General features: G+C 48.4%; 1 protein-coding gene across 2 annotated transcripts in view; it reads left to right on the top strand.

The window, feature by feature from the left end:
* Gabbr1 (gamma-aminobutyric acid type B receptor subunit 1) overlaps positions 1-8,851 on the top strand; it is a 30,243-nt gene extending 21,392 nt beyond the window's left edge. For both annotated transcript variants that reach the window (XM_004648406.3, XM_023708583.1), the window contains 10 exons: positions 421-498; positions 1,919-2,069; positions 2,728-2,860; positions 4,326-4,442; positions 4,534-4,641; positions 5,060-5,153; positions 5,770-5,897; positions 6,430-6,558; positions 6,765-6,908; positions 7,580-8,851. In XM_004648406.3, the coding sequence (XP_004648463.2) occupies positions 421-498; positions 1,919-2,069; positions 2,728-2,860; positions 4,326-4,442; positions 4,534-4,641; positions 5,060-5,153; positions 5,770-5,897; positions 6,430-6,558; positions 6,765-6,908; positions 7,580-7,753 (1,256 nt within the window). In that variant the 3' untranslated portion in view covers positions 7,754-8,851. The remainder of the gene's footprint in view (positions 1-420; positions 499-1,918; positions 2,070-2,727; positions 2,861-4,325; positions 4,443-4,533; positions 4,642-5,059; positions 5,154-5,769; positions 5,898-6,429; positions 6,559-6,764; positions 6,909-7,579) is intronic.
* The last annotated feature ends 2,377 nt before the right edge of the window (positions 8,852-11,228 follow it).

Genomic DNA, 11,228 nt, shown 5'->3' with positions numbered 1-11,228 from the left:
AGTGGAGGCTGTGGAGGCTGTGGAGGCAGTGGAGGCTGTGGAGGCTGTGGAGGCAGTGGAGGCTGTGGAGGCAGTGGAGGCTGTGGAGGCTGTGGCAGACGCAGGGTGGCTCCTTCCTCAGGGAAGCCGTCTAGATGATATGTCTAGATACCTTATGCATCTAGAAAACGATTACTTAAGTTATGGGAAAAGATGCAAAGTCTTCAATCACTGTAAATTTTACCTCATAGGGATGTTTTTCCTCGCTTCTGTTCACACTGCCTTGGAGCCTCTCGAGCAAGGCTACTGAGCTGAGCAGCGCCAGGTCTTTCTAGGCATGTTTCAGCTCCCTGTGGGATGGTATCACATGCAGTTGTAGGGGGATAAAGACACCGAGGGGGCCAGTCAGCCCTCCTGGCCACACTGTTCTCATCTGCTCAGGTGGCAGCTACAAGAAGATTGGCTACTATGACAGCACCAAGGATGACCTTTCCTGGTCCAAAACAGATAAGTGGATTGGTGAGTTATCTACTCAGTCTTTCTTCCTGTTCCTCTCCAAGAGAATGTTGAGTGCTACTTGGGGCGGGGAGCCGGGGGGAAGGTTAGGGTGGGTTGGGGTGAGGCTGAGGCAGGTGGATGTATGCAGAGAGGCAGAGATGCATGCTGTGCTCATTGCAGGAGTACACTGCTAAGGTAACTAGGTGAGCAGGGGCAGGACGTGGAGAGTTCGTGTGGGTGTCCAGATGGCTTGGTGCCTGGATACAGCTAACCAACTCCTTTAGCCTGGAGCTGCTTCTGTCTTTCTTGGTCAGGAAAATGATTGCTTAAATTATTGGAAAAGATACAAAATCTCTGGTCACTATAAATTTTACCACATATGGTGTTTTTTTCCTCATAGCTGTTTATTTATTTTGGTTTTTCTGAGACAGGGTTTTGCTATATGATTCAGGCTGGCTTTGAACTCATGGTGACCCTGACTCAGCCTCCTGAGAGCTGGGATGACAGGCATGCATTAGCATGCCTGGTGCCATGTGCTTTTTTTTTTTTTTTTTTTTTGCGGTACCGGGGATTGAACTTAGGACCCTGTGCTTGCCAGGCAATTGCTTATTCTCCTGCGCTATCTCCTTGGCCCTGCCATGTGCTCTTAAAAGAGAAAAAGCAAACAATTATTCTTGGTCTGTGTGAAGGGCTAAATAAGTGGGAAAGGTGTGGAGGTGGGCAAAAGGATCTGTTGGTAGAAGAAAAAGGTTCAGCAGCTGGAGGATGTGGGGTAACAGCCCCCAGAGGCAGCTCTCTGCTCAGCCTAGCGAAACCCAATTGTTCCCAGCACTGCTGGAGTTGTGCTTTTTATATATATTTTTTTATTTGAATTTAGGACAGTGTTCTGTACTGCTATAAATTTTGGCATGGCCTAAATTAGCTTTTTTATTTAAGAAAAGTGAAATTAGGTTTTTTTAGTGAACACTGACAAATTTGAACTTCCCTTAATAATAAGTGTAAAATACATTTGGGAAATCATCCTGCCATGGTTAGAGTTTCAGATTAGTTTCTTTTTGTTTGTTTTATCTAAGGTTAGGAGGCCACACTAGACACATTGAGGCCCCTTTAGCTTTCAGATTCTATATTTGTCTTCTGCAGCTTTTGATTTGCAAAAGATTATTTTTCAACTATTTCCCCTTCTCTCCCATTTTCCTTTGCTGCAAGCAAGAAAGAAAAACCAACAGCCAACACTAAGAGAGAAGCAGAGGCAGAGACAGACTCTTAACAGTTTGGAAGCCCTCAGCAGCTACTTCATCTCCCTTTTGCTTCCAGAGCTCCTGTGTTAGTCAGGACCTCCTGTCCTTATCCAAAGAATGAGCATCTGCCAGCAGCCTTACTCCTTTCTCCTACCCATCCATGTTTCTTTGTCATTCTTCTCTCTGTCCCTTGTGTCTCACAGGAGGGACCCCCCCAGCGGACCAAACCCTTGTCATCGAGACCTTCCGCTTCCTGTCACAGAAACTCTTCATCTCCGTCTCGGTTCTCTCCAGCTTGGGCATTGTCCTTGCTGTTGTCTGTTTGTCTTTTAACATTTACAACTCGCATGTCCGGTAAGTTTCTTTTCTGACATGGTCCTTGTCCTGTCTGCTCTTACAAGGTAATGATCATGCTCTTTCAGGCAGCTAGAGTAAAACCAATGCAGCTCCTAATGCCATATGTCATTGAGGGCTCTGTCCTGACTTACTGAGAATGTGAGGACAGAAACCAAGTGTAGGGGCTGGAGAGATGGCTTAGTGGTCTAAAGCACCTACTTGAAACAAGCTTGGCAAAGCACAGGGACCGCGGTTCGATCCCCAGCACCACATGCCAGCCAGACCCGCCCCCTGGTGGGCTGAGCTGGCCACACACACAATAAATAAATGTAATAAATAAAAATAAATAAATATTTAAAAAAAAAAAAAAAAGAAAGAAACCAAGTGTAATTCTCATCTCTGCTCCAAGGCACCCAGCTGGAAAAAATAAAATAAAATAAAGCCCAGACCTTTGGGGCCAGGTAACTGAGTCTTGGGCCCCAAATTGTGTATCCAGGGGGGCCTCTTTAGCACCATCTCCAGCCCCTTGACCAAGCTGAGTCTGTCAGGATCCTGTCCCCTGCTCTAAGCTTATCTTCCTTTAGTTTGTATACCTGCATTTGGGGAGAGCTGAGCTTTCCTGAAGAAGAGGGTAGCTTTCTCTCTCCCTCTCCTACTATCTCCTCTTCTCCCCTAGTTATATCCAAAATTCACAGCCCAACCTGAACAATCTGACTGCTGTGGGCTGCTCGCTGGCATTAGCTGCTGTCTTCCCCCTTGGGCTGGATGGTTACCACATCGGAGAGAACCAGTTCCTTTTTGTCTGCCAGGTGAGGAGGGGGTAGGCAGATATCTTGGAGAATGTGGCCGTCTCATGCATTTGGGAGTACTTTCCACGATGTGTGGTTCTGTATCTTCCCTTCTCATTTCTCCCTGACTCCTGTCCTTATTTCATTCTCCAGAGACCACCCCTCAACTCTTTCTGGCTCTTTTCTCTTTCTGGGCCTCCAGATATTTTTTGTTCTGTAGTTCACTGACATTTCCAAGGTTGCATGGCTTGGAGAGGAGAGGAGGGAGGTGCTGGAGCCAGAGGGAGCATGCACAAGGAATCCCTAGACAATGGGGGCTTGTCTGTGTCGTGGGGCTGAGGACCAGGATTGTGGGCTTCCTGTGGAGCCTTAGTTGGGGTTTGGAAGGATGAAGGCAAAATCTTAGCTGACAGCCACAGAGTCTGGGGTGCGGGAGAAACATCGGTGTCCAGAGGTTGTGGGAAAAGTCTGGCTTGAACAGCGAGTGGGTGGTACTTGGGTGGTTGACTGTGGTGCTGTAGGCAACATCCACTCCTCCCCCAGCTCCACCCACTGTGCTGCTTCTCTGTACCCCTGTTCCTGTCCTGATCATGTACTGTGCAAATGGTATTTGCACATAAGTACATGCACTTCATTGTGTGTTACTTGTTTCTGGTGAGGTTGGAGTGTAGCTGCAGCAGCAGACAACAGGCTGCCGTGCAGCAAGAGGGTAATAGAGTAGAGAGTGCTATTTTTTTTTTTATTTATTTTATTCATTTATTTGTGTGTGTGTGTGTGTGTGTGTGTGTGGCCAGCTCAGCCCACCAGGGGGCGGGGCTGGCTGGCATGTGGTGCTGGGGGATCGAACTGCGGTCCCTGTGCGTTGCCAAGCTTGTTCCAAGTAGGTGCTTTAGACCACTGAGCCATCTCACCAGCCCTAGAGAGTGCTATTGTAGGGAAGAATGGAAGCAGCTCAAGGTGGAGTGGTTGGGTGGGCCTCACAAAGGAGGTGGTGTGTGTGTATCAGAAGATGTACATGAATTTGCTAGCTGGAGAAGTAGAGGAAAGATTACTCTGGAGTGGAGGGAACATAATGCGGCTTGCAAAGGCTGGAGAGAATAGCTAAGGAAGGGTAGTTCTGCGTGGATGGAGTACAATGGAGGTAAACACCTGGGAGAGGAGCTTGGATGGGTAGGTGAGACCATGTTGTAGAGTCCCTGTCACACGTGGAGGAGTTCGGGCTGTAACCCATAGACATTAGGGAGTGATCAGGAGGTTTCAGTAAGATGACAGTGGTTGTGTAGAAGGTAGGTGCTGGGAGGAATTACTGAAGGAAGGAGACCATCTCCTGCCCTACCCTTCCTTGGCATATGTTTATACCCTACTGACTGTGTCCTGCTGGCTTTGTCATCTGCTTCCTGCTCATACTCCCTCCTGAAACCCTACAGCCTCATCACAGCCTACTTCCTCCCTGCCCTGTTCTGCCTATACCCCTCTCCCTTTCCAGGCCCGCCTCTGGCTCCTGGGCTTGGGCTTTAGTCTGGGCTATGGCTCCATGTTCACCAAGATCTGGTGGGTACACACGGTCTTCACAAAGAAGGAAGAGAAGAAGGAGTGGAGGAAGGTGAGCAGTTTGTAGTCCCTAGCCCCTGCTCTTTGGTTCCTTTGGCTTAGAGGATTTCCCTCTGACCAGCCTGCTCTGAATGTTTGCTCAGACCCTGGAGCCCTGGAAGCTGTATTCCACAGTGGGGCTGCTGGTAGGCTTGGATGTCCTTACTCTCGCCATCTGGCAGATTGTGGACCCCTTGCACCGGACCATTGAGGTACTGCTTGAGAGGAGGCGGTCAAGAGGCTGAGCAAGGTTCACTGGCTGTTGGGGTTCCCAGCGCTGCGTGTGGTCTTGAGTGAGAAGGCAGCTTTCTGAGATACTATGGCTGGTCTTCTTCCTAATAGTGGCTCTGTCTCTCCTTACTAGAAGAATCCCCATCAGAGCCTCTAAAGTCATCAGGAGAATTGAAGTAGTGGAGATCAGGGAAGGATGTGTAGAATTTCTAGGCCTTTGGGAAAGTAGGAAACAAGCATTTCTAGTGAGTTCAGGGAAATGTTCCCAGGTCCAGAGGACCAGGACTTGGCATCAGTATTGATGATCTCTTAAGAAAGAGCAGGCAGGGTTGGGGTTAGAGGTGGAACGAGGTTGGGGAGGATGGAAATCATTTTTCTGTGATCCTGTTTCTTCTTCAGACTTTTGCCAAGGAGGAGCCAAAGGAAGACATTGATGTTTCTATTCTGCCCCAGCTGGAGCACTGTAGCTCCAAGAAGATGAATACGTGGCTTGGTGTGTGGGATGTTGGGGAGAGGAGGGAAGGAGGATGGAAAGAACAACAGGTCTGGAGAGTGCTAGGCCAGCAAACTGCCACTGAGCCACATCCCTGACAGAACAGTAGGTCTGGAAGGAGAAATGTCTTTGGGAGCGACAGAAGAGAGCTTGTCAAGCCAGTTTGAGTGTCCCTATCTTTGTTATTGCACTGCTGTCCTGTGAAAGTAGAGGAGGGTTGGTCTTGTGGCTCCCTCTGACTTTGTTAACATTTCTCTGAGATAGAACTTCAACTGGCAAGCCTACCTTCAGCCTCCTGCCTGGAGGGGAGCAGGTGCGACTGTTGGGGCCTATACTGGCCCATTGCAGCGTTCAGCAGGCTCTTGCCTGCCTGACAGCTGCCTGAGGACCCCACTTTCCTGTGTGACACAGGACTCCATCTTAGCAGGAAGGGATGAGGTCTAGGCCAGTTGGATGGGTTGGATGGGGTCACAGGGAGGGCTGGGAGGGAGAGAAAGGCTCTCTTCCTGTGTGGAACTACAAGGAGGTGGAGCAGTAGGTGAAAGGCAGAGAAGGGAAGAGGATTGGGAGGAGCGGAAGCCCTGGATTCCCAAGTGCCCCTTCCCTGTCCCTCTAGGTATTTTCTATGGTTACAAGGGCCTACTCCTGTTACTGGGAATCTTTCTTGCTTATGAAACCAAAAGTGTGTCTACTGAGAAGATCAATGACCACAGGGCCGTGGGCATGGCCATCTACAATGTGGCGGTAAGCTCCCTGGACGCAGGCACTAACCCTGTAGGCCAAGCAGCAGCCTGGGTGTGGTATGCCGCGAAGAGCTGCATACCAGATCTGGAGGCGGTGGCATGGAAAACCCAAGACTTAATGTTGGACTTACAAAGCAGTTCATAAAACATCCCACTGCATCCTAATCGTTAATTTCCTTGCAACTGCCCAAGAAGTAGACACTAATATTCCCGTCTTACAGGTGAGGAAACCAGCAGAGTTGTGACATTGTTTGTCTGTGGTTCATGGGATGGAATCTGCACGGCCCTTTCCTTCCAGATGCCTGTCAGGACTGACCGTGTGTGTGTGGAGAGCTTCTGGATGTTGCTGTCTTGAGGAAAAGACAGAGAACTGGTTGAGGATGGTCTGGGATTTTTTCGTCCATCTAGGGTGGAGGATGAGCCTGCTCATGGCAGGTTCCCCAGGACCCTGTCCTCATAGGCTCTGTCATGGGGAAGGAGACCCCAGACTCTGCCTGTGGATCTGAGTCTTCCTAAATGCTGTCTGTCCCCAGGTCCTGTGCCTCATCACTGCCCCTGTCACCATGATCCTGAGTAGCCAGCAGGATGCAGCCTTTGCCTTTGCCTCTCTGGCCATTGTGTTCTCGTCTTATATTACTCTGGTTGTGCTGTTTGTGCCCAAGGTAATTTTCTGGCCTTTCTCCTGCCCTGCCTGGTATCATGCCCCTTCAGGCTGGGACTCCTGCTTGCTGCCCCCTACTGGACCTCACTCCCATCCCTGCCTTGCTGCAGGCCCCGCTTGTCCCCACTTACCCCTTTCACCTTCACCCTGTCAACTGATCACTCACAGCCACTGCTTTGCTGTTCCTGCCCAAACGTCTGTCCCCAGATGCGCAGGCTGATCACTCGAGGTGAGTGGCAGTCGGAGGCCCAGGACACCATGAAGACAGGGTCGTCCACCAACAACAATGAGGAGGAGAAATCTCGGCTCTTGGAGAAGGAGAACCGCGAACTGGAGAAGATCATTGCTGAGGTGTGTGGTGACAGCAGGATCCAGGAGGACAGGGTTTTAAGGCTGGGTCATCTGAAATGGAACCTTAAACTAGAAGTTCAAGTATTTGAGATTTGTGAATGGGGAGCCTTGGAACAAACCCTGAAAGGGAGTTAGTGCAGTAGGGTAGGGCAGGGTTGAAAGAACTGAGCAAGATTCTGCCTTAGGCAAGTTCTAGTTTGGCCTGATCATGTGGAGGCAGCTCTGGAGTGGGAATTGCACTGTTGACTCCGTGCTCCGGAAGCAGGAGGGTGGCCATTGGCAGTGGCAATTTGGAGGCTACCATGAGCTGTTAGTAGCCAGAATTCACAGCAGCTCAATGCTAAGTATACCCACGGGACAGGGGGCTGGGCATTGCCATGCCCATAGTGTCCATGCTGCCCCACGCAGCGGTGAGGAGCAGGTCCAGTGTTAAGAGACGGGGAAGTTCCCGGTGGTTGACAAATCTGTATGTGATTTATTGGAACCTTTGTGCACTGACTTTTCTCTTTCATTGTCTCCTTTTCTTTTGAACCTCTCCTACTTCCCTGACTTCGTTTGATGCCCCTTGTGTTCTGTGATTTTTCCTTGTTCTTTTCTTGGTTTCTAATCTGCCCCTCCCCAACCTTACAACCTCTCCTGTGCTGCTCTCCTACCTGTGCTTCTTCCTCCAGAAAGAGGAGCGGGTCTCTGAACTGCGCCATCAGCTCCAGTCTCGGCAGCAGCTTCGCTCCCGGCGCCACCCTCCAACGCCCCCAGATCCTTCTGGGGGCCTACCCAGGGGACCCCCCGAGCCCCCTGACCGGCTTAGCTGTGATGGGAGCCGAGTCCACTTGCTCTACAAGTGAGGGGTGTTAAGGAGGACAGTTGGTGGGATGGGAAGGGAACAGGGAGAGGGTGGGAGGCTGGGGAGGAAGCGAGCATCTTTGTCCCAGTGTCATCCCCTGTGTTAAATGCCTGTCCCTGTGAGTGCTGGGATTATTTGGGTCTCTAGTACTCTGAGAAATAGATCATTTCTGTCTCATTCATTCATGTAATCCTGTATCATCACTTCATACTTCAGCTTGTGTCTCACCTGGAGTCCCTTGTCCGTGGCTCTTTGGCAGCCTAGTCACTTCTTGCCTTCTACAACTTGCTGCACTCATTACCACGGCACCTCTAGTCCCTCGGCCCCCAGCAGCAGGGGTCTCCACACAAGTGCTGTCTTCACCCTGTTTTTCGCACCCTCATAACCTCTTTTCACTTCACAGTTTCTTCTACATGTTCCCACTTTTTTCTTCTTACACTTTTTTCCTCTGAGGGCCCATTCTTACCAAGGCTCAGTGTGTGTCACTCTGTGCCCATGCTTCCTCGTGCATGTGTACCCTTCCCCTCTTCTGCTGTGCCCACTGGGCCCATTCCTGTGTGTGCTCCCATGAGCTTCTCACTTGTGTTTACACGTATTCCCTGCGAACCTGCACCAGCTGTGTTGGTCTCACCCATAGAGACAGGTCTGCACTTTGTGCTGTGTTCCCTACCTGCACACATTCATGGTCACCCATCTTGCTTTCACATAAAGATCATTGTATTCTTCCAGCAGCTATGTGGAACCACTGTATGTGTTGTTAGGCACTTCGCCTCTTGCTGGGCACCCATACTTTTCTCCCTTCATGTTCAGCATCTGTTCCAAGGCCCCTGGTCTGTCCTTCACACTCATTATCATCCTTAGTCTACACTCACAATCATCTTCCCCTAAGACTACTCTCTTTCATTGTGTGTGTATGTTTGGGAGATAGGGAAAAGAAACGGGGGCAGGTTTGGAGAGCTGCATCCAGTGGATACATGGTGAGAATCCTGACCAGAGACAGGCACCTCAGACCACTGGGATGAACAGATGGACTAATGGGATAAGATGGGTGGTGTGTCTGGAAGGATCTCCCCGGATCTCAATAAACCAGTAGATGGTGTGATTTGGCACCTTACCCTCTGTTCTGTGAATGGTGGGCTCTAGTCCAAGGCGGGAGGCTCAGAGGGCTCGAGTTTAACAAAATTTTGAAGGGAAGGGGTGGAAAAAAGTGTTTTATTGATCCATCAAGGGCTTAGCAGGGCAAACCAGGGCATAACTAAGGCTGAGTGAGTGATAACATTAGTGGTTAAAGGTGTGGGCTCTGGAGTCAGATGCCACAGTTTCAGATCTGACTACCTGCAAGAATTTTTTTAGTCTCTTGGTGTTCTTCATGCTCTTGTTTATGAAGAATAAAGAATGCAAATCATAACGATAATTACACATTCCTTCCAAAAGTGGGTGCAAGTGGTACATTCCGGTGTCTGGGTTTTGCTAGACATGGGTGTATGTTGGGTAGCCGCTAGCCTCTGTCACTAGTGTTTGATGAATTCTCTACAGCAGCGGCCGTGCACTGGAAACCTGGAGCAGGTGGCTGAACAGCTGTGCGGGCTCCTTTCCAGGAAGTAAGAACAACAGAGGAATGCGGCTGCTGGAAGGTTTTAGGGTAGATGGCCTCCAGGTGCTTCCAAGTATACAAATATTTGTGTGAGAAATTCTGAGCATCTTGGGAAGAATTTGTAGTCAAAATAAGTTTTGAATTGCTGAGGGAGAAAACAATTTGCCTGGGCTTTATTTTACTTCTTACGTCTTTGACAGTACCGGGAATCAAACTTGGGACCTAGTGCTTGCCAGGCAAGCACTTACTGCACTGAGCTATCTCCTGGCCCCTTAGATTTTGTACACTTTTGTATCCTTTTGGTAATGTGCTCTTTTTTTCTGAGACAGGATCTTGCTGTATAGTTCAGGCTGGCCTTGGTTCCCTAAGTAGCCGACGCTGGTCTCAAACCCCTACCAGCCCTGCTGCCTCAGTCCTGTGTGCTTTTGTGAAGCTCACTTTGGTGCTCAGTGATTGTTGTCACTTTGCTATTCATAAGAGCTTGGATGCATGGTGTTGGGCCTTCAGTCATTTTATTGTCCTGTGTATGGGCAGGTGAAGTCTTAGGCCAATATTTCATTTCTTTTAAATTTTATTGAGAAATATGAATGAGACAGTTTCACAGCTGATTAATAGGACAGTTTCAGTAATCAATACATTGCATATTGTTATCTTCTTAGTGGTTATCCACAGTACAAGATGCAGACATGATATCCTGTCCAAACACTATTAGTACACCTCTTTCTTCTCATTGAATTAAGTGAAAGTAGCTGTATAGCTATCCTGTTTTGTATATATAAGTACAAAATGATCTTTCCTTTTATCCCCTTTTTTTTTTGTTTAGTCCTGTCAGAGGTGAATATTCTTTTTTTAAAAAATTTATTTATTTATGTGTGTGTGTGTGTGTGTGTGTGTGTGGCCAGCTCAGCCCACCAGGGGGCGGGGCTGGCTGGCATGTGGTGCTGGGGGATTGAACTGTGGTCCCTGTGCTTTGCTAAGCTTGTTCTAAGTAGACTTGCTTTAGACCACTGAGCCATCTCACCAGCCCCAGAGGTGAATATTCTATCGGCATCTAAATACTATAGGTGTTTGAATTCAGCTAAACAATCCAACACTGTCTAGCAGTCTATAATATTTGTGGATTATCCTCAGAAGTTATTGATTTGAACCTTTTACAGCTCATCATATTAATATGGCTTTACTGGGGCCAGGGAGATGGCTCAGTAGGGTAATCGTTTGACTGGCAAACACAAGGATCTGAGTTCAATCCCTGATTCCGCCAAAAAAAAAAAATTATATATATATGGCTTTGCTTTATATACCTCGTTTTTATACTTTTCTGTTGGATGGTTAAGACCAAGATAGAACAAGACCTATATACCAAGAAATGTAACTTTTGTATCTGATAACGTCATCCAAGTACTCTCAGGATTTATCCTGTAACCCTATACCGCACTTTGTAGATCCTTTGTCAGTGTCAGCCATGAGGATGAGTCATGGCCATTGTGTGACCAATTTGGTCTCTGTGAAAGCCTGAGAGAATGTTTTTTCTCCACATGTGACACTCCCCAGGCTCACTTTAGATCATCGATCACATTCCTCGGTGGCTCCATAATCTCCTTGATCAGAAAATTTGGAGCACAACTGAGTTACATGTTGTTACAGTACAGGTTCTCCTATGTCCCACGTCTTCACTGACCTTGAAAGGCTAGGGCCAAAATGTTGGCTGACCTTGCGGCCCTTTCTTTTCTCCCATTTTGATCTGCTAGCTTAAGTTGTTAACCCTCCAGAAGAGAAGCTTATTATTAACCTGCAATAGATGCAGTTCATTTTACCCTATCTGTCTAAATATCAAACATCTTTGGCATATCATGGAACAGGTACCTTCCACCAAATATTGATA

This window comes from Octodon degus, unplaced genomic scaffold (assembly GCF_000260255.1).
Source record: "Octodon degus isolate 3935 unplaced genomic scaffold, OctDeg1.0 scaffold00405, whole genome shotgun sequence".
NCBI classification, from domain to species: Eukaryota; Metazoa; Chordata; class Mammalia; order Rodentia; family Octodontidae; genus Octodon; species Octodon degus.
The sequence above is the reverse complement of the archived record's forward strand: the minus strand, read 5'-3'. Positions and strand labels throughout refer to the sequence as shown.